Source organism: Eptesicus fuscus, chromosome 14 (genome assembly GCF_027574615.1).
Source record: "Eptesicus fuscus isolate TK198812 chromosome 14, DD_ASM_mEF_20220401, whole genome shotgun sequence".
In the NCBI taxonomy this organism is placed as follows: Eukaryota; Metazoa; Chordata; class Mammalia; order Chiroptera; family Vespertilionidae; genus Eptesicus; species Eptesicus fuscus.
The window spans coordinates 68,952,043-68,975,282 of NC_072486.1; the positions used below are offsets into that span (position 1 = coordinate 68,952,043).

The 23,240-nt window shown below is 39.5% G+C and overlaps 1 protein-coding gene across 1 annotated transcript in view; it reads left to right on the forward strand.

Annotated features, from left to right (window-relative positions):
- FAM3C (FAM3 metabolism regulating signaling molecule C) overlaps nt 1-15,327 on the forward strand; it is a 50,007-nt gene extending 34,680 nt beyond the window's left edge. The window contains exons 6-10 of the mRNA XM_054726318.1: nt 3,603-3,661; nt 4,665-4,715; nt 6,955-7,039; nt 12,311-12,437; nt 13,189-15,327. Of these exons, the coding sequence (XP_054582293.1) occupies nt 3,603-3,661; nt 4,665-4,715; nt 6,955-7,039; nt 12,311-12,437; nt 13,189-13,278 (412 nt within the window). The 3' untranslated portion in view covers nt 13,279-15,327. The remainder of the gene's footprint in view (nt 1-3,602; nt 3,662-4,664; nt 4,716-6,954; nt 7,040-12,310; nt 12,438-13,188) is intronic.
- The last annotated feature ends 7,913 nt before the right edge of the window (nt 15,328-23,240 follow it).

Genomic DNA, 23,240 nt, shown 5'->3' on the forward strand with positions numbered 1-23,240 from the left:
GTTGCTGACTCGATCCCCGTCGGGGTGCATATGGGAGGTAGCTGATCCATGTTCGCTCTCATATTGATGTTTCTCTCTTTCCCTCTCCCTTCTTCTCTCTCTAAAAAAAATTTTTTTTAAGTATATGATTGTCGAACCACTAAGCTGTACACCTTAAACCAGCGATTTTCAACCATGTGCAGCATAAATTTTTAAAACATGTAATACCTGACTATTTAATCAGAGGCACTGACCTCTTTTCCCTTAGATTGTCAAATTAAAAAGTGACAACAGCCAACACAACAGCCATCTGGTGTGAATGCACTGTCTGAACCATAAATATAAAGGTCATGTAATAGAGTTGCATCTTATTGGTGAGGTTGCATAATAAGATTGCATCTGATTGTTTAGTTCTTGGTACCAGAAATCCTTATATACAAGTGTGCGCACCTGATATTTTAAAAAGTCACTTTGGAGCAAAAAGGGTAGGTAATTATTCTTACTATTATTTCTGTAAATCCATTAAAATTATACTCATATTTTTTTGTCACATTGGCACAAAATATATTTTTTGGTGTGCCCCAGCATTTTAGTAATTAGTTTATGTGTGGAAATGAAAAAGGTTGAAAATTGCTCCCTTAAACCAATACAAAATTTAAAAAACATAAAAAGAAAAAAAATAGAGCCAGGCCAGCAGGAACTGTCGGCCATGCAGGTAAGGACAGATATTTTTCTAAGTGCTTGGAGAAGTTGTTGATGGTTTACGAACTCGGACATGTCATCAGTTCATTTTTGTTGAAAACAACGCTGTGACTGCTGCACACAGTGGTTAGAGGAGGGAGGAGGGACGGCCAGGCCAGGGGCTGCCCAGCTCTTTGACACAGGCTTTGCATGTACATGCACTGAAATGTGTCAGTAGATGCTAAAAATACAGAAGTGGACATTTTAATATTTTTCTAATGTGTTCTGAGGACATGCAGCTCATGTGGAGACTATTACTCCAGACGAGTGCTTCTCGGTGTGGCTGACTTTGCTCCCCAGGGGACATTTGTCAAGATCTGGCAACTTTTGGGTTGTCACCGCCCTGGAGGTGCTACTTGGAGGAAGGGGCCAGGGGCGCTCGCTCTTAATCATCCTACGTTGCACAGGACTGGGCCCTCCACAGGAAGGATCAGACCCAGGATATCATAGACCGAGTTTGAGAAATCCTAACACAGACCCAGGACAGTAGTTGCAATTAGGTTCCTGTGTCATGGTTTTAAGGATCAGTAGATGCAGTTGAGATATATATTATGGAGATTAAGATGGATTTCATTAGCTAGAAACACAAAATCCTGGGTATAAACATAAGGTGTCTCACAACAAAATTGTAGCTTTTTTTACTTTTGCATTTAGAGAACCCATAGAATTTACTTATGTTCAAGATAAAGCTTTTATTGTAGACATATACTCATTTGATTTTACTTTATGTGAAGTTTACATTAGGAATAATACTTCACTTATTTTTATATAATCTTCATATTTGGTATAGGAATATATAGTAGACTGTTTTGAGGGATTTTTTTTTTTTTCCATCAAGGGGTCAGATAGTATTTTTGTTTTTGAGGGCCAAGAAGTAAAGAATAATTATTTAAAATATAACCATTTAAAAATGTAAAAAACATTTTAAGTTCATGGGTAGTAAAATAAAAAAAAAAAAAAACCCAGCAGGTGGCTAGATTTGTACCATGAGCTGTAGTTTGTTAAACCCGGGTCTACACTAATCATTTTAAGTAGTAGCTAGAGTATATAGTAGTAGGTATTTGAATCAAAACTATATTAGAAGATGTAGACTCTATATGGTCATATGATCATTTACTTTTGCTTAGAGATACGGAGTGGTAGGGGAGTGGGGAACCTTCATATTCATGGAGGATAAAAGAAAATTTCAACTTGTGTTAATAAGAGTGAGGACTAACATTGATTTAAAATCTTCATTTGTACGTTTCCTGAGTGAATTCGTTTTCAAAAATTGGTGAGCTGCTGCCCTCTTGTGGGAAGCTCTTGTCATAGCACTTCTCTGTTGCCTGTATTTCTTAGCTCTGACCGGCACAGCACCATACTCTGAGATGATCTCTACTTGGAGAAGACACTGTGACAGTTATTAATTAACAAGTTAATCACAGCTGTTGCCTATTAATATTAATAATAGAGTTCACTTATATATTTCTGAAAGGATCAGAGCAAATGCATTTTGAAACTTCCCTTCTCAAATAATTTCCAGAGTACACCATTTCACATTCCCACCAGCACATGAGAGAGACTGTTTCTTTGTATTTTGCCAGCATTTGGTGTGTCACTTTTGAATTTTATTTTAGCTGTCCTAATAGGTATGTAGTGTGACACCTCAGTAATTTTATATTTCTTATGGCTAATAATGTCGAACATCTTTTGTGTGTTTTTTTTGTGTGTTTTTTTTGCCATCTGAATATCCTCTTCAGTTAAATATCTATTCATGTCTGTTTTCCATTTTGTTTGGATTGTTTGGGGTTTTTTGCTGCTGAGTTTTGAGGGACAGAACTGCACTCATTCATCATTTGCAACCATAGGTTAACCACAGATAGGTCTATGAAAATCAGTTAGCACATTCAGTAGAAATCAATTGGCTATGTAGAAGTACTAAGGTATTAGAGATTTTATTATTTGTGAAACTATGCACCACACATACTTTATGTCAGTAAAATTTACAAATTTATATAAATATGTATGTATAGAAGTATAAATATCTAGACACATGTGTGTGTGTGTGTGTGTGTGTGTGTGTGTGTGTGTGTATGTTCATCTTGTATAACCCTCTTCACCCCCAACTTCAAACTAGTTGTTAAATGGTGAACAGCACACCACTGGGAGTATTAATTTAAAATTTTAATTTAATTTAAAATTTTACCTTTAATTTAAAATTTTAAATTACCCACGATTTAATAAATAAATCTAATTGAACAGACTGAACTGACAACAAGCAGATGTTTCACTACTGCCTTCCATGTCACACATCATTGTTTGTATGTGAGATGCCCGTGGGTGCAGCTCCCTCCGGTGTGACCACAAATGACTGGTTAGATGCAGCCATTATACGCATACAGTTTACTTCTGAGCGTAGAGAACCTTTACCCTGATGATCACGAGGGGCATGCGCACAGTTAGGTGACACACTCATGGAAGAGTGCTCCCCACTCTTCTTGCTCTCAGATTGTGAGAGATTTGGGGAGCATCTCACTTCTACGTTCACGCCACATTTGATGTTGCAGGAAGTGCAAAAGAATGGTGTAGAGTGCGTGCACGATGTCCACGTTGTAAGGATTTCTAACAGGGTGTTTCATAATCTGGCGCAGAGCAGCAAGAAATAGCCTAGTCTTCTGCCCTAATACTTGTCTACATATATTTTCATTGGTGAAGTTTTATTTATTTAAGGACATTGCTGTAACGGTGTTGGGCTGTTTCCTCTCAATCTCCTCTGCATGACTAAACACGTGTACATGTATAATATCCCCAATCTTTTTTGGTTTTTGCATAATTTTTTGTTCTATGGATATACGTTTGTACAATATATGATTCCAAGTTTGTCTTGACTTTTTTTCTTTCAGTTTAATGAGTGGCGTTAAGAATAATGTTGGAAGAGGGATCAATGTTGCCCTGGTAAATGGTAAGAATTACTACTTTAGCTTTTGGATGTATTCAATGGATGTTCACATGCTCCACAGAAAATATGCTCTAATATCAAGGGATCAGGTCAGAAAGTGCCACTCTTGACACTGAAGCCTCACCCCCTTCCTGCTGCCCCTAAACAAATGCAGCTGTGGGTGGGGCCTGCGTGTCTGAGGGTGTGTAACACGCTGCGTTGGAAGCAGCCAGCTTCTGTGGCAGCCTGTGGACAGCTTCTCGTGGGATTGACAGGCTACACCCAATCTAGCATTAAACCGGTGAATTCTTGCTGCACATGTTGGAATCCTAACATATGAAGGTAGATTGACATGAATGAGAGGGCGTAATAGACAAAGGGTGATGGATATTGGATGGATGGGATTAGGCGGAATGAAGAGTAAGAAATAATTGTAATTTTCTAATACTTGTCCACATTCTTCTGGCAAATTCACTAGAGTAAATAAGTTTATTGAATCTTGAACGTATTGAGTGTTCTTACAAAGTCAAATGTGAAAACATAAATCCATGAAGCGAGGCCCCTGCATGCTGGTCTTCTCTGTCTGGATCACAGCCCGGTGAAGCTGCTTAGGGGGGTAACACCAGCCACCCTGACGGGCCATCGTGTAGGAAAAGATTTTACTTCCTTCACAACGAGAGCTACATTTTTGTGTTTCTACTTTCTTCAGTTTCTTAGGTAAAAGGTTCCATACCTATTTGTCTATTTAATTGTTAATAAAAAATAGATTTTAATAGGGAAGTAAACGTACATTTTATAAAAAGATGTTTAACTTGGAATCGTCTGCAGTCTGTTGCAGTGGTTTCTGTGTGCTACTACTTACAAGACTATTGAGAAAGTCCTATCCAAAATTACCCTTTAGAAATATAGTTCAGGTTTTAAAATAATTTCTTAAAACAATTTATATCAGTCATTGACTAAGATGCTTGTTTTGTACAGCAGAGTGTATTTCAGTTGCATAATTTGATATGAATTCAATCTCTTTTAGGAAAAACAGGAGAAGTGTTAGACACTAAATACTTCGACATGTGGGGAGGAGGTAAGTTTGAATAACAAGTAACCGTTCTGTTGCTAGCACTGCCTTCTTTTTTCTTTTCCTTAATCCTCACCCAAGGATTTTTCCATTTACATTGAGTTTTAGAGAGAGTAGAAGGGAGTGAGGGAGGAGGAGAGAGAAACATCGATGTGAGAGAGACACATTGATCGATTGCCTCCCGTACACGCCCCAACCGGGGCAGGGGATCAAACCCTCAACCCAGGTATGTGCCCTTGACTAGGCATCAAGCCCGAGACCCTTCGGGGTGCAGGCCAACCCTCTAACCACTGAGCAACACCGGCCAGGGCTAGTACTGCCTTCTTAATCGCCTCAGTATAATGTATGCCGTTAATGAGAGCATAATGGCACCATTAAAAAAAAAAATCCTCACCGAAGATGTGTTCCCACTGGTTTTTAGAGAAAGGGGGAGGGAGAGGGAAACATTGATGTGAGAGAGGAACATTGATTGGTTGCCTCCCATACATGACTCACCTGGGGATCAGACGGCAACCTTGGTATGTGCCCTGACCAGGAATCGAACCCACAACCCTGTGGTGCACAGCATGGTGCTCCAACTAACTGAGCCACCAGGCCGGGGCCATAATAGCACCATTTTTGTGCTCATTTTGTTTCGCTTTCTTTTCACTAAATATCCAGTTATCAGTCATATTGTAAATTGTTTTGTGTGTTTTTTTTTATATAAAATAATTATTTGTGGTGTATAGTTAAGAAAAATGATATAAAAATTGAGATTGAAAGCATCTGAGTCCTGTTTTCTGCAGGACAGCTCATTCAAAGCTTTGGGCTCCTTTAGGTGTCTGTCCGAAATTGTAAAGAAGAGTAAGGAATTTGAAGATGGCCATAACAAAGCATTTTGAACTGACTGGATTGATTTTCTTTACATATGATTTTTTGTCTCAAAAATAAACCGTAACCAGGATTATTATTAAAGTAGATGGGTGTCTGAGAGAAGGAATGGAACTTTCTTTCTGGTTCACTGGCCAGACACCTTTTGTATTAGGAAGTCCCTTGAAGAGCAGGTGGCAGTCACTCACCAGCATGCGGAGACGACGAGGGAGCTGGCTCCGTGATGCAGGATGCCCCCCCGCCCCCCCGCCCCCAAATAAAAGATTTCTCCCTCAACTTTGAAGGAAGACCGCACTGACTTATCTTGTGCTGCTTCTCTCAGTTGTTGGTGTGGGAAATTTACCAGCTCAAGGCTGCTCCTCTGTACCTCCCTATCCATCCCCTAACATGGCCAGGAAGCCAACAGAGTTTTCAGGCAATTCAGCTTTCCTAATATTTCTTTAGCTTTACGTAGGTATTATTTATTTTTAAATGAGATTGGGAGAACTTTCCATAGCTGTGAAAACTGTGTAAACTTAAAACACTGCCATCGATGTTAGGTTCTAAAGCATAATGAATTGTTCTTACCATGAATTATTACATAGAAACACGCTAGCAAAATGTGACCGGAACCTCCGGTCTGTCATCACAGGTAGATTCATTACTGCTGAAAATACGCCTCCAGTTAAGAAATAGTTGCAGCTTACTGCCATTTTTGCATTTAAGTAGAAATGATTTGTTAGCTGCTCTACATATTTTCGGAATCAAGACTGCTATTATAAAATACAACCAGCTAGAGAAAATCTTAGGAGTCTTTGCTATGGAAAGAAACTGAGCAAATTTAAAGTAACCCAGCCTATTCTTTCCATTAGTTTATGCTAAGTAAATCTGCCCGGAAGATCCCTGAAATCGGTGTGTGTGTGTGTGTGTGTGTGTGTGTGTGTGTGTGTAAACATTTGTATAATATTTTGAAGTTACAGACCCTTTTGTGAATTAAATAAAATGTGTGTATCCTCTTTTTAGAAAAGTAACCAAACGCATTTACATGGGCAGAGGGAGTTCATGAGCCTTTCTCGTGCTCCCTGACAGGCTTACTTCAGATCATAAGTAATAACCTTGCAATGGTTTTTTCATTTAGCCCCTGGAATATCTGTGCAAAGACATTTAGGATGAATCAGGATTGGACATTTTAAGTTGATGGTGGAACAAACTTAATGTTAAGTTTAGGAACAAACTTAATTCTTCAACATGTTCATTAGATTTATCCTTCTTTCGGTTACTTTACATTAGAACTTATTAATTTATGAACTTAATATTTTCTGTTATTAACTTTACAGATTATCATGATGGTTACTCGGTCATTAAAAAAAGCCCTCAATCTTTTCTTTTTCTTCAGACGTGGCCCCATTTATTGAGTTTCTGAAGTCCATACAAGATGGAACAATCGTCTTAATGGGAACGTATGATGATGGAGCAACCAAGTATGTAAACTTCAAAAGCTGAACAACTTTTTCAGCTATATTTTATTACTATAAAAGTAATACATTTTTATTGAAAAAATTTCTAGGTTAGAATAGAGTTCCAGATAAATACTGTTAACCTTTTTTTTTTTTTTAGTTTGTTTCCTTCTATCTTTCTGTGTATTCATTATGCATATGTTATTGTAAAAGAAGGATTACATTATACATAAAGTTTGTTCTCTTTTATGTTATTTTTTAACAACTTTAAGTTTTCCCCTATATCAACATTCTTTGATAGAATTTTCATGATTCATCCACAGTTGACCCTCCTTTATTTAAAAGATCCCTGTTGGAAGGATTGGGCTGGGGTGGGAGCCAGGTAAAGGGGGGGAGTGGAGGACATCTATAATAATCTCAACAATAAAATAAAATTTAAAAATATATATTTTATTGATTTTTTACAAAGAGGGATAGAGAGTTAGAAACATCCATGAGAGAGAAACATCTATCAGCTGCCTCCTGCACACCCCCTACTGGGGATGTGCCCGCAACCAAGGTACATGCCCTTGACCGGAATCGTACCTGGGACCCTTCAGTCCACAGGCCGACACTCTGTCCACTGAGCCAAACTGGTTAGGGCAATAAAATAAATTTTTAAAAAAGAAAAAAGTTCCCTGTTATTGCCAAGTAATTTTCTTCACCTATAATTATGTCCTTAGAGAAAAGTCCTAAATGGAATTAATTGTGAAAGAATAAGTGTGATCTATTTTCCATAAAGTTTAATAGATGGTAGGTAACTTTTACTTAAAATTATATGGGTTGTAAAAATTTGGAAAAGATAGAAATACACAAAGAAGAAAACAAGATTTTTCACTACTCAAAGATAACTATTGATAATATTTTAGTTTCTCCAGATTTTTCAAGCACATATTTTCTTTATCTTAAACATTTGGAATAGTAGCATTTTTTAATGTGGTGAATACTTTCCCATATCATTATATATTTTTTTCAAATTTGTTCATGTATGCCTAGTATAGGTTTTAGACATGTGTCATGACTTAAAATCTCTTTAATAAAATACCTACTACTGAACTTTAGCAAAAATAGGCTGTCGTAAATTTTTAAACAATATATTTCCTTAAGATAAATGTTTGTTTGAAGTAAGGTTATTGAATTAACGAAATGAGCACAGTTTTTAAAAGGATTTTTAAAGTTTGGACCAGTTTTATTTGTCTTTTAGAAGTCCCATGACACTGATTGTTAATGTTCAAAAGTTCCCAAACCTGAAAGGTTTTGGAAAGGAATCTTGTTTTAACATGCCTTCTCCTGTAAATAGCCTTCTGACCATTCAGGTTGATTCTCCTTGATTTGTAAGAGGCTTTTATATGTTAAGGATATTAAACATTTATCATATTAAGATACAGAATTTTGCACATTATTTGCTTTTAATTTTGTTAATTTACAGTACTCTCTGACTTTCAGACGTTTAGACTCATTCTTATGTAGTCAAATCTGTGGATTTTCCTTTTTAGTTGTTCTACGTTTATACGTAGGAAGTATTTTTCCGTCTCTAAATTAGATATTTAGTAGATCTCTCTCTTCCAGTAACTTCCCGTGTGTTTAAAAATCCACTCCTAGCTCTCCAGCAGTGACTTACAGTGCCGTTCGGCAGAGGCGGCGGTATCCACAGAGAAGTTCCAACGATTGTGATGCTCTTTCAAATGTAGATTTAACTTTGTTTCTACAGGTTCTGTTCATCGATTTATTCCTGCTTCAATAAGACACTATTTCAATTTTTAAAATAACTATTTTATAAAAATAAATTAATACCTTTCTGGTGGGGCTAACTCCCACTTAGTAGTCTTCTTTTTCAAAAAAACAATATTTCCTATGATACTTTTTTTCAGATGATTTTTGTCAAAAGTTTAAATATATTTCTTACAGATTTTAATTGAAAGGGCTTTCAACTATAAGTCCCACACGGGAATATGGCATGTCTCTCTACTTATTGATTTCTTATACATGTATTTGATCTGTAGCCACATTATTGCTGATTTCCACTGAGAGAGCAGTGCCACTTAGGAACGTTTCTAAGCCGAAGCAGTTTCACTGACCTTGTGCCGTTTACCTAGCTCAACTGAAGATTTGTTAAATTTATAGTTCAGAGGTTAAATAAAACTGGCATAGTCAACCGTTGCCATTTTCCTACGTAGAGCTAAATAGAAAAAACAAAAAGTAACTTGCTACTTGCTTTTGCTGAGCGATGAGGCTATTACATGGATAATTTGAGATTTTAAAGTGTTTTGTTTTGTTTTTAAGTGATACTTTTCTGAATAGACGGACATGTCCACTCCTTTTCACCAAGTTGTTCGTTATTATACCCTATGAACATCAGCCCTGTTCCCCTCCTTCATTGGCGGTCATTCATCAAATGCACCAAAAGCAGCCTCAGGCCAGGGTTCAACCTATGGGTGCAAGTATGACGTCTTTGCATTTGGTCAACTTCTGTGCATTTAGTGAATCCAAGTTGTACGTGTTTCCAGTTTGGGGCACGTGCATTTACATATGAGTATTTCCCTCTTTCAAACACTGGTGAAATAAGTTATAAGCATCGTATCCTTTATATGGACATGGACAAACAATCGTTATGTACGTCTTAAATACAACACGATGTAACCACGTATCTTGGCAGGGTCTGCACATTTGAAGTGACTCATCAGTTGTGGTAGACCCCGTCTTATGTGGGAATGAGAAGCTCTTTTGTGTATGGCTTTTCCTTACGTAAGGCTGCTGGATTTCACCTCCTACGGAATGGTCTGTTCTCCTGCTTATCCCCGAGAGCATAAAGTGAAGGAGCCTGCTCTCTCCAAAATAGGGCGTTGGTGTGTGTGCTGATTAGGGAAACTTCTCTGCAGTTGTTTCTTTTGATCCCAGTGACTATCATGTGTAATGAGCCCCGGGCTATGCTCAGCTTCAGCAGAGTAACTGGGACTGGTCCCCATCACAGCACTTCCCAAGGTGTATTCTGTGGAACCCCCGTCCTTTAAAATGATAGTGATCAAGTAAGTTTGGGGATCACAGCTGGTGTTGTGTGTTTTCTGTCAGTCTACAATAAAAGGCTCTGAAGTGCTGCCCTAAAGAAACCTCTTTACCTTCGTTTATCCCAGTGTTACTGATTTTAACCAGGAAACATATTTAAGAAAAACAAAACAGTAAAAAAAACAACAACACTAAGTTTTCCAAGAAAACTTACACGTTAGGGAACTCAGTTCTCAAATGATGCCTACTTTCTACCTCATTCACCTGTGAAGCAAGTTCTTTTTGGTTTGTCTGATAAGGAATATAGAAGTTTGAGCGAGCAAGCTAAACGTGGCCGTTGTACGTCTCCTTTTGGAGAGAACACCATGGCAGTCAGCATCATGCCCCAGCGAAGCCGGAATGGATGGAGTCTTTGAAGTCAGGGTTCTTTAAGGCCAGAGTCCCTTGGAGCTTCTCTGTGAATTCCTCCGCCGAACTGCTCACTCGTCAGGGTGTCAGTCCCCGCGTCATTTCTCTATTTGAAATAAAACATAAAAACTGTTCTTGAGTAAATGTTAGGTTCTCAGGGTTGCCTCCCTCTAAATTCTGCCTGAGAGTCCTTTGCTGGGATAAATGGAACAACAAAACAATAAATATGTTCCCCAAATCATTTGCTACTTCAAGTATTTGAAGCTCAATGGCATGTCCCTTGGTTTTCTTTCCCAGGCTCAGTAGGAAGGCTCTTGAACCTTTTATCATGTTAAGCTTCTAGGTCCTTTTACCCTCCTGGCTGCCTTCCTTGGGCCTTCTCTGATTGATTATCTTAAACTGAGTGCCCAAATGGAGCAGTGCGTTCCAGATGTGGTCTGGCCCGTCCAGGGCCCAGTGCCGATGCTAGCTTGCCATGCTGTGGAGATCACATTTCTTTGAATATTCATGCAGACTCATATTAGTTTTCTTTAAACACTCACATCACATTTTTGGCTCATGAGTTTTGGTCAAGTTAAATTCTCAATCTTTTCATTTCATCTTAGACTTTTGTGTTTTAACCACTGCCAAGTCAGGTCTTTCCAGTCAGAACTTGATTTTATTTCATCTAAATGAAGGACTTCATATTCATGTATCCTTGTTAAGTTTAACTTTGCTCATTTGGGCCCAATTGGCTTTGATTCTGACATTTGTCCTATGAGGTTTCCATGATCCAGGCTTTGTATTCTCTCCAAAGTGGTTCTTATGTCTAAATCTAAGTCATTGATAAAAATGTTTACCCAGGGGCCTCCTGCGAGGGGCGTGTCCATTAATCAAGTGCAGAAACTGCTTTTCGAGCTGCCAATGGGCCTTAATAGCCATATCATCCAGCTGCTGTTTTAATCTTAACTTGAAAATCTCAAATTATCCATGTAAGATCCTCATCTCTCAGCAAAAGCAAGTAACAAGTTACTTTTTTTTTTTTTTAAATAAGAAAAGCCTGTTATATTCTATTTAATTCTATCCAGGAAAATGGCAATGATTGAATATGCCAGTTTTATTTAACCTTTGAACTCTATACATTTTTAACACATCTTAGTTGAATTAGGCAAAAGGCACAATGTCAGTGAAACTCCTTCACTTAGAAACATTCATAAACAGCACTGCTCTCTCAGCGGAAATCGCCTATTTTCTGAGACTTACCAGGTGCCCCCTTGAAATGCGTTGAACTGTGCTAACTGCAGTGCCCTGTTCTACTGCCCGAAACCTCTTCAAAAGCTGAGTAGCTGAGATCACAGTGACTTGACTGTTTATTCCTCCCTCTGTTATGGGTGGGGTGTCCTCTGCGTCCCCACCTGTTGCTGGTGGAAGTGGGATTTTTGTCACAGGGACAAGAATTTCCTGAGGCCTCCATGGGACCATGAGGTATCGAGAAATGCTTTATTGATGAGGTACTTCTTAATAAAATAAGCTTAAGATATAATTGCTAGATGCCATGTCTTTTGTCACTAAAGAATTCAAATAATAGGAATTAATGGGGTGATCACATATAAGGTATGAAAATGTTGAATCACTGTATTGTATACCTGAAACTCATATGACTATATAATATTGTATAGTACACTTAAGTAAAAAAGAACTTCAAATAGGTCTGTTACTCTAAAATAATTTCTTATGTTGTCTTATTTAAGCTGACGTTTGCTCATTTTACCTCCTGTTATGTGTTAGATTCCCGAGGTGAGTTGGGATACTCAGCTAAGCTGAGTGCACTGTGTTTTTTTGTGTTAATCTTTTTCTCCCCCTCAGACTCAATGATGAGGCGCGGCGGCTCATTGCGGAACTGGGGAGCACATCTATTACCAATCTTGGCTTTAGAGACAACTGGGTCTTCTGTGGTGGCAAAGGCATTAAAACAAAAAGTCCTTTTGAACAGGTTAGTGTCTTCGACTTTAATCGTTAATGGACAAAGCCAAACTGTATGGAATGGTGTGGTAAACATTTTAATCCCAGTTATTTGAAACTTAGATAAAGCCGCCATTTAATATGCTCATGTATTTTTTGTAAGTTCTCGGGAATGCTTTCCCTACATGGCAATGCATACGATTACTTGTGCCTGAAACCTTTTAGGAAGCATTGGTTATTAAAGATTTTAATTGAGCTTTGGATATAATCAATTAAGTTTGAAAATACTTTAGAAGTTAGTAGAACGTAAACTTTACTTTTTGGCTAACAAGTGATCCTTTACAAAAATCTGCAGTGTTTAGTTCTTTCAGCGGGTTATGTGAAGGTCTGCCACTGCATGCCAGGCCCCATTTAATAGCTTAAACAATAATTTTTTTAATCCTTACCCTAGGAAATGTTTTTATTGATTTTAGAGAGAGAGGAAAGTGGGGAGGGAGATAGAGAGGGAGAAACATCGATGTGAGACAGAAACACCAAACTGTTGCCATACACACCCTGACTGGGGATCGAACCTGCAGCCTAGGTTTATGCCCTGACCGAGGACCTTTTTGGTGCACGGACAGTGTTCCAACCAGCAGAGCCACCTGGCTGGGGCTTGAACAGTAATTTATATGATCTCCTTGTTGACATGAGTGTTAGTGAAACGAATGCACTAAACTGTGTTATTGCAGATAAGCAATCAACAGAGGTTTTTAAAAGGGTACTGTGATTGTGTCCAACAGCACATAAAGAACAACAAGGACACGAACAAGTATGAAGGCTGGCCGGAGGTTGTGGAAATGGAAGGATGCATCCCCCAGAAGCAAGACTGACGTGGCGAGAGAAGATTCAAGGGCACGCACTGTCCCTGTCACTGCGGACCACAACAGAGGACCTACATGTACATATTTTAAGAGCATGCAGCCATCTCGGTGTCTGCACGAGCATTCTCTTTTGATACCATGATTATTTATTGCGAACGTAAATAGATATCTGTAAATAGCCATCAGAATGAGCAAATCACTGTACCATTTCTGAGCACATTCCTCTAATAGTACAACGTCTAGCTGCTATGGAAATGACATCTTTCAATTCTAAAATCATACTCTATCAATAACTGAACAGATTGTGAAAAATATATTGATATATATACTGGTTGCTGTGAAAATCTATCATGGAATAATATGGGTTTAAGGGAGGAGACTTTGTTTTCATATATATATATATGTATATATATATACATATATATATATATACACACACACACACATATACATATACATACTACTTTTTGATAATAGTATCTTTTAAATTATATCTAGCTAGTTGTGTGTGTAGTGTTACTTTACAGTCTGACTCTCTTGATGTACCTCTTTCCTTAGTCTTTCTCTTCCCTTCCCAAGAAACCTAGAAATAAAATGATAGGAAAACTTAGATATGTGAAAAGCACAATAAAATTCTTTTTTTAATGTACACAGTAACATATAAACATATACATGTAGGTGGCTTTCAGGACTAGCGTGCTGGATTTTGTGTTATCGATGTGAATAACTTGATTTTGTATAAGCTATTTAGAGTGAGGGTGGAGGTGGCAACTCCATGGAATTGGGGATCCAGGCCACACCCCTTCCCCAGCCTAATTGGGTCATTCAGGACAGCACGTCACAGCAGTACTGGCATCTATTTCTCTTTCTTTGTTATCCGTGTTGACAAGGTGTTTTGGAAAGAGGCATGCTTTAATATCACAATAATATTGATTTGTAAATCAAGAAATTAATTTTGTATTTTTACTTCATTTAACTTCATAATAACAGTTTTTGCCAGATATATAGCAACATATTCAGAGAAGACCTAATTACTGAATGGACTGATAACATTTACAAAATAATTTTATTGGATGCAAAACTACACCAATTCTAGATAAAAATAAAGAGATCTAACTTTTTTTTTTTTTTTGTTAACTTCAGATGTTCACTAATTGACTTAAGTCTTTTATTTTGTTTAGGTTATTAAATACTAATTGTGTCTGAAGTATCTTAAACTGGGACATAAAATTAATGCTTAGACTGCCATTCACAATAAAAGACAGCACTTAAATTTGAACCTAAATTTCAGATGACTTGTGTAACAAAACTAAAAACAATATTTTTTTATTTTGCTGTCAACAAGTTGGAAGCTGTTCAACTATTTCTTAAATACTAATGAGGTTTGGGGTACTGTTTCTTTCCTCAAATAGTGTAATTCATGAATAAATGCACCTTACTAGTTCAACAATTTTTGTAAACTTTAGATTTTGGTGCTTATATGCTAAATCATATTTGGCATGTAAATTCTGACATTTAAAAGACTTCCCTCAATTCTATAAAATTTTAAAAAATAGGTGTTTTACAGTTCCAGAGATTGTGAAATGTTGCATTTTTAAAAAGTTATAATGAAAATAAATACTCATGGTTTTCCTTTGTGAATTTTTTTGTATTATCTGGCAAAATAATATACTTACAGAACTTCACAGTAAGATTTGCCAAACATTTATTTTACTGCTTAACATGCAAAATTTACATCATTCCTGTGGTTAAACACATGTATAGAATTTACCGAGGTAACATCCCCTTCAAGATAAAGAGTACGAGATGATACATAGCTTTGTAAATGTGTATAAAATGTCGAAAAAAAGGGATAAAAGTTGATTATGTAATTGCTTTGGTGCAGTTTGCTTTTGGTTTAATTCTATCTTGTATATAGATTGTGCCAGCTTAACTTTGGAAGCAATAATTTTGCCACATTTCATTTTCAGATGTCTTTTAAAAATCGGCATTATAGATGAAATAATGTTTATTTAATGTTAAGAATTTTCTTCATTAAAATCAGAAATTTGGCATTGACACTTTGGTATTTGAAATTGTGCTTAAGGACTTATGGATGCATACTTTTTATTTATAATCATAGATTATTTCCCAGAGCAAGTATGTTATAATATGCCTATTAAAACTAAACAAAGACGGTAGGAAAATAGTAAGATATTTGGAAAATTAAAGAAAAATTGATCGAGTCTTTATATCCCTGACTTTAATTTTATTAAAGTAAAATTCATCATTGTTTTTCCTATATTTCATTGTTTTGTTTTGAAATGAATCAGCTAATATTTTATAATTTTATGTCAGCTGGAGCTCAATGCATTTAGCCTGTATTGCAGTTTATACAAATCGTAAATAATTTGACCTTCCCCTTCCAAAAAAAAAAAAAAATGATAGTTTCATTCAGTTTGATTAACATTCTCCATTTTTAAATGGAAGAATGAGGAATTGCTGTGTTTAATTAGTACAGGAGTTAAAAGTAGAATGTATTTAGAACACTTAAAAATATGAAAAGGAAAAATGGCTTGTGTTGATCAGGGGAAAGATTCGCCACGTAACTTCTCAATTAGGCCTTGGACAGCAATGAGTACAAGTAAACTAAGAGTTGTAGAATAAACTACCAGATTTTGCCTTTTCTAAACATTCCTTAGAAGAATTATTTTGCTGTCTCTTCCCAGGATGACTTTTCTGTCACAGACTTGGGTTTTCGTTAAACCCAATGTCTATTTAATCTCCGTTCCCCTCACAGCTCCCTCAGTTTAAGTAGGCCTTGTCCTCTCTTACTGCTTGTCCCCATCCTGTTTTGAGATTCCAGTCACATCAAGGGTTGGAGTGAAAAGCAGATAGGCCTGGTGGCTTGGGAATGTCCGTTGGTTGCTGGGCAGCATGAGCAAAGCCTGCCCAGCAGTCTCAGAGACTTCTCCATCAGAGCCTTCCTCCAGGCCAGCGAGGGCCAGACTCCTGGAGGGTACACTTCTAGGAGCGCTCAGAAAGCGAAAGGGATTGGCCAGCCGTTCTGTTAGAGACAGAAGAGGTTTCTCTGGGGTTGGTTCCATGGGCTGTTTATAAGCAAACTTAACCCAGGGAAGACCCCTCCCCCTCCCCCCGCAGCACAGATAGTTCTGGGGTACAACTTGCTGCCATTACTGAACTCACTGTTCAGCTCTGCATAAATTATGCCTAGCACTGGGGTGCAGTGACTCAACAAGTGGAGGCTCAGTTGCTAAAAGATAATCCTTTTTGTTAGGGAAAATTGATTTATGAACTGGCAATCTCCTAATCCTACCTAATAATAGACAAATATGCAAATTGACCATACCTCCTACACACCCACAAGCCACGCCCACCATCCAATCAGAGCGAGTATGCAAATTAACCCAGACCAAGATGGCTACAGCCACAGAGAGCAAGGTTTCCTAGGTAATAGAGGAAGCCAAGCTTTCTGCCAGCCGTTACAGGCCTAAGCCTCCACTCAAGCTACAAAGTTTCAGTTATAGAAGGTAAATTCAAACAAATGGCGGCAGAATGGAGCTTGAGAAGGCAGGCCAGGGTTGCCGCCGGCAACAGGGGAAGCAAAGCTTTCCGCACACCCTGGCCGGGCCCACCAGCTTAAGGCAACAAAGTTTCAATTATAACCCCAACAGATATGGCTGCCGGCCTCAGAGGGAGCCCCAGGCTTGGCTCTGCTCCAGGCTACAAAGTTTCTATTGTAGAAGGAAAATAAATTCCAGATACCAGGGCCTCTGCTTGGGTTGCCAGGGGGCGTGGCCGACCTGCAAACCACCACAGGCCCCTCACTCAGGCCGCCCCACACCCCAAGGGAACCCCCACCTGATCTGGGACACCCTTCAGGGCAAACCAGCTGGTGCCCACCTGTGCACCTGGCCTCTATCCTATCTAATAAAAGAGTAATATGCAGATTGATCATCACTGCAACACACAATATAGTTGCCCCCATATGGTCAAAGATCCTGCCCCCATGTGGACACAATATGGCCACCACAGATGGCCAGCAGGAGAGGGCAGTTGGGAGGCACCCGGCCTGCAAGGGAGGGCAGTTGAGAAGGACCAGGCTGCAAGGGAGGAAAGTTGGAGGTGATCAACCCTGCAGGAGAGGGCAGTTAGGGGTGACCAGGCCGGCAGAGGAGGGAAGTTGGGGGCAAACAGGCTTAGGGGGTGATCAGGCTGGCAGGCAGAAGCGGTTAGGGGCAATCAGGAAGGCAGGCAGGCAAGCAGTTGGGAGCCAGCAGTCCTGGATTGTGAGAGGGCAGTCGGACATCCCTTGAGGGGTCCCATATTGGCGAGGGTACAGGCTGGGCTGAGGGACAACCCCCCTCCATGCACGAATTTCATGCACCGGGCCTCTAGTGTTGCATATAATCAGTCCGTATTTGTTTCACTTGATACAAAAGGAGCCTAAGATTTTAAAGAAGAGAGAATGGTGCAATGAGACAGTGTAGGATACTGGTTAGGCGTACAGACTGTTCCACTGTCTGCTACATGAGAACCTTGAGAAAGTCAACATCCTCACCTGTGAAATGGGGATAATACTGTTTGTGGTGACCCAAGTGCCTGGCACTCATTAAGTACAACTGCTCCTATTTCTGTTATCGCTGACTGTGCCTCTTGCAAACTAGTGATGTTTTAGCCCTAGAGGAAAGTTGTCAGCCTCTCTAACTTCGCAGTCCCATCAGACCAAGTGCTGCGGTCGGAATGTGTTCCCCCAAAATTCGTATGTTGAAACCTAAGCCTCAATGTGATGGTATTAGGCGGTGGGGCCTTTGAGAGGTGATTACATCATGAGGGTAGAGCCCTCAGGAATGGGTTTAGTGTCCTTATAAATGCACCCCTAGAGAGCTCCCTGGCCCCTTCTGCCACGGGAGGGTGGAGGGAGAAGCTGGCCATCGGTGAACAAGGAAGCAGCCCTTGCCAGACACAGAATCTGCCGACACTTTGACCTTGGACGTTCCTGTCTCCAGAACTGAGGAAAATAAATTTCTGTTGATTCGAAGCCACCCAGTCTATGGTGTTTTGTTACAGCAGCCCAAAGGACTAAGATACCAAGCCTGAATGGAGCCGTTAAATGACCAGGGCACTAAGGTTATAGGAGAGGATGCAGCTATAGTCACCTGAGGTTCCCCTTGACCTCCACACCTCAGAGTATACACTCCCTCCCTTTTCACTCAATCCACACTGACAACAAACTGCCTTTCAGGTGCAGAATTCACGCTTTTGTGTATCTTCAGGCCGCTGACATGGTCAGATGGCTCTACTTGCTGGCCTACCTGGAGGTGAAAGTGGCTTCAGCCAGGGGCAGGGCGTTTTCTGATTACTTCCTATGGCCACAGCCAGTTGAGCACTCTACTGCAACCTCAGTCTGGGAGGCACAGAACAGTATACATTAATTCCTGTATTTAGTCATCTTCTCATTGTCCAACCAACTCCTGCCCAGGGACAGGTGGGACAGCCATCCGGTCAAAGGAGATGCTGAGACTCAGCCAGCACCCCATTGCACACCAGCATCTGCTTCTTGCTCGGAGGGCCTATGAAGGTTCTTATGCAAGGTTTCCTGGGCAAGAGAGGAATCTTGAATGGGAATTTTGAAACTTCTTTTGCTATTGGGGATCAACACATAACAGTCTGTTATTTGAAATTCATACATTTGACATTCAAACACATTTTTAGGAATGCATCATGCATTCAAATGCAGTCCTGCTTGTCCACGTGCTGTTACTCCCGCGTAGATGTGACATGATCAGGTGAGCAAGCTCAGTCCTGTGACTGGTGAATTCCCTGCCAAGTCTGAGCCTTCTGTGTCACCAGTGGAATAAAATGGCCAGTTTGGAAATTGACTTCTGCATGCCCCTGTGGTTTGGGAGTCTGATTAGAGAAGTACTGTTTGCTTTATTTAACAAGAGCAGAAATGATCTTCAAGGAAAATGTCTTGCAAGTCTAAGCTCTGAGCAGAGGGGAGGTTTAAAAGCAAATGAAAAGTGATCCTATTGTATGGGAGGACATATTTGGCAATGACACATCTGATAAGGAATTAATTTCCGAAATATATAAAGAACTCATAAAACTTAACAAAAGGAAGACAATCCAATAAAAAAAAAATGGGCAAAGGACCTAAATAGACACTTCTTCAAAGTGGACATACAGAAGGCCAAGAGACATACGAAAAGATGCTCAAAGTCACTATCAGAGAGATGCAAATTAAAATGACAAAGGTATCACCTCATACCTGTCAGAATCGCTACCATCAACAAATCAACAAATAAATGCTGGTAGTGAAGCGGAGAAAAGGGAACCCTAGTGCACTGCTACTGGGAATGCAGACTGGTGTACAACTACATGGAAAACAGTATAGAGTTTCCTCAAAAAAAATTAAAAATGGAACTGCCATTTGGCCCAGTGATCCCACTTCTAGGAATATATCCTAAGAATCCCAAAACACCAATCAGAAAGAATATATGCACCCCCTATGTTCCTAGCAGCACTATTCACAATAGCAAAGATCTGGAAACAGCCTAAGTGCCCGTAGGTAAGACGAATGGATAAAAAAGCTGTGGCACATTTACACAGTGGAATAGTATGCAGCTGTAAAAAAGAAGTATCTCTGACTCTTTGAGACAGCATGGAGGGACCTGGAGAGTATTATGTTAAGTGAAATAAGCCAATCAGAGAAAGACAAGTATCACAAGATCTAACTTATATGTGAAATCTACTGAACAAAATAAACTGACAAAATAGATCTAGAGAAGTGGAACAGACTGATGAATCTCAGAGGGAAGAGGGGAGGAGGGGTGAGAAGAGATTAACTGAAAAATTTGTATGCATATATGCATAACCCATGAACATAGACAATAGTGTGGTGTAAGCCTGGGAGTGAGGGGGTGAGAACTGGGTGGAGGGGATCAACGGGGGGCATCTGTAATACTCTCAACAATAAAGATTGAAATGATTTAAAGAAAAGTAGGGATTATACACTAGAAATTATAGGCAATTACTGACTTACATTTTGTATATGTACACCTTTTCTTGGTTTAGGAAGAGTCCAAGGTGTGTTTAAATGCTCAGAGTTAAATTTGGTGATCTTCCTCTCTTTTTAATCAAAGAACACTTAGGAGCTGCAAGGGGTCACCCTTCCTTTTTCTTGGGTGACCATGGCTGGGAAATGTGGGCCATGGTCCCGGGTGCTTGGTTGTTACTAATCCGCACAAGGAAAGGCCGTTGGCTTCCATGGAGGTGAATCACCCTGAGGGCTCAGGTTGGCTGTTTGACCGAGGAAAACAGGCCGCCCTGGATCCACCCCTCTTTCTGCTTTTCCAGTTCTCACGCGAATCAGATGCTTTCACTTACTCTGCACATTAAAAAGTCACCTATGCGCCTTCAGCCTGGGCTGATTTGGTCCACATTCATTATTACTCCCTCTTCACAGCCAGTGGGAGAGGCTGCATTTCCTCAGCATGACTTTGTTTCAGGAGGTTCTAATCGTGCAAACCATCTCCAGTGGTTTCTTTTTGGATGCGAATGTAAACCGTTACCAATGGTAAATTTCACCCGTCTATTAAAAATAACTCCTTATGTAACAATTGGCTGTAAGCACTACAATAGAAAGGATGTCAGTATTTATTTAATGTCACACCAAATTAGCTTGATCGATACCCCTAGTTATTTCCTTTTGGAATGGTTGTTAAGCTCTTGCAGAATCCAACTGCGAGCTGCACTGGGATCTAAAATAGCAGGCAGTTGAAATCGCTTTGAGCTTAGAAATCAAGAGACAGTGTGCTTTCATTATATTTCACGGAGAACCCCCTAAGATCTCCGTCCTCCCATCACGTTACTCCTGCTCCTCAACCAAATTATGTAACCAAAGCATGAAGTCAGGAACATCCTGTAACTTCCATTACATGTACCAATCCCCCCAAACTCTTTAAACCATACACTGTAAAGTCAGTGTACTGACCATCCTATGCTGTGAGACACGAGAATGGTGTGCGAGTCAAGGGCACAGACTCTGAAGCCAGTTCCTTCTGTGCGATGTTGGGCTCGTTACTAAATCACTAATACTGTGCCTGTTTCCTCAGATGTGAAATGAGGACCACAATAATGGTACCTACTTTGAGAGGCTTCTGTGAAGATGAAATGTCTTTAGGTTTCTATGCTCTATTTAGAACAGTGCCTGGGACATAGTGCGTACTATCTGAATGTTTACTAATACAGTGTTTTACTTTTAAAAGGAAGTGAGTCCTTGCTGTGCCTGTGTCCCTTTCATGCCGTGCCACGTGCATTTGTCCTTCTCAGCTGACCTCGTCACCCCACTCCAAGAAATGCAATGATTAATCACATCTGGCCTATAGTGAAACCGAAATTTAAAAAAAAAAACAACACAAAAATCACAGCATCTTAGCCAACTCTCCTTGGGGAAGGCTTGTCTTGAGGAGTATTCATGGTTCCCGGAGATAGGATTGGAATTGTTCTCCTCTCAAGTCAGCTAAGTGGATTATAATGTTCCGGATAACCAACTAACTGGCTCCAAATGGCTGGTTTCCTTCCTCACTCCATGATGGCCTTTGGGAGATGATGCAAAAGTACCAACATCTCACCCAACTGCACAAATAAATATTTTGATGGAAAGCTTTTCTGGTCCACATTTTAAACTAAGTAAAACCGAACATGTGAGTACTGACAGTTCTTCAGAAAATTAAAGTGTGTTCTAAAATATTTACTGTGAGTATCACATGGTCATAAAAGCTTCAAAATATGGTCATGACACCTAATTTATGCAATAAAAATCCATTGTTATTCTTAGGATAACTATTATCATTTTTTAAAGCAAAAACAAAACAACTATCAATCCAAATGGTGGGTAAGGAAATAATGCAATAGTTTATATTCAAATAAATTGAAGTGTTTTTAATGTTATAGGAATTACTATTATCAGGAAAATGCTTTAATCGGCCAAATTCCTTTTCCAGAGATTACAGATAACACCATTTGATGTGTCAGTCTTGATTTCATTTCAAGAATCATCAATGACTCTAACCATTGCCTCTTGGGCAGTTCCAAATTTACAAAAAAAGTTGAACTCTTAAGTTGAAAATTATGACACTAGGCTAATTTTAACACCACAAAGGACATTTAAACAAATCAAGGCACTTTGTACCCACAGTGCTTTGTCTGGCTGTGAGCCTGACCCATGTGATACCATAGAAAGCTGTTTTCTAAACAAATCAGTGGAACTGAGGCTATCTAATAACTGAGCTGCTGGCCGTTTAGGGACCCTTTCATGGCAAATAACACTTCAGATTTCCTCTTGGACTCACTGCTTTCCTAATTCTCAAGCTATGTGGGTTTAGTTGGAATGCACTTCACTACCAGTCCCCTGCATGTGGCTTGATTGCCTTAAGAAGATCAATGTGTATCACCCAGCTTCACCAGAGGCCATTGTGATTGGCTCAGGGATGGGCACACTAACCAATCAGGGCCAATGATGACCTTTGCTAGTCATTCTAAGAAATAACTTTTTCCTCTTCCCTGTGTGAGCAACCCAAAAAAAGAAAGAAAACACACACACACACACACACACACACACACACACACACACACACAAAACCTTCTCTCCTTAGAATGGAATCTCTTTTGCCATTGAATGAGTGGTAGGAGAATAGGAGCTCAGGAAGTGTTGTATCATGTTGATAAGAAGAAAAGAGATGCTGGAGGTACTGGGTGATGGTGGTGGTGGGGTGACCAGCACGCCGGGGAGCCTGACTTAGACGACAACCCCATAGAAGCCAGCCTTTTTAGGCTGGAGGTGGAGAGACCTGAGCCCTGGGGACATCCTGGGAACTTTTGGATCAAGCTTCACTTAAACTGGTGAGAACCCTGGACTTTTCAGCTACTAAGTCAATACATTTCCTGTAATATTTGTCAGTCTGGAT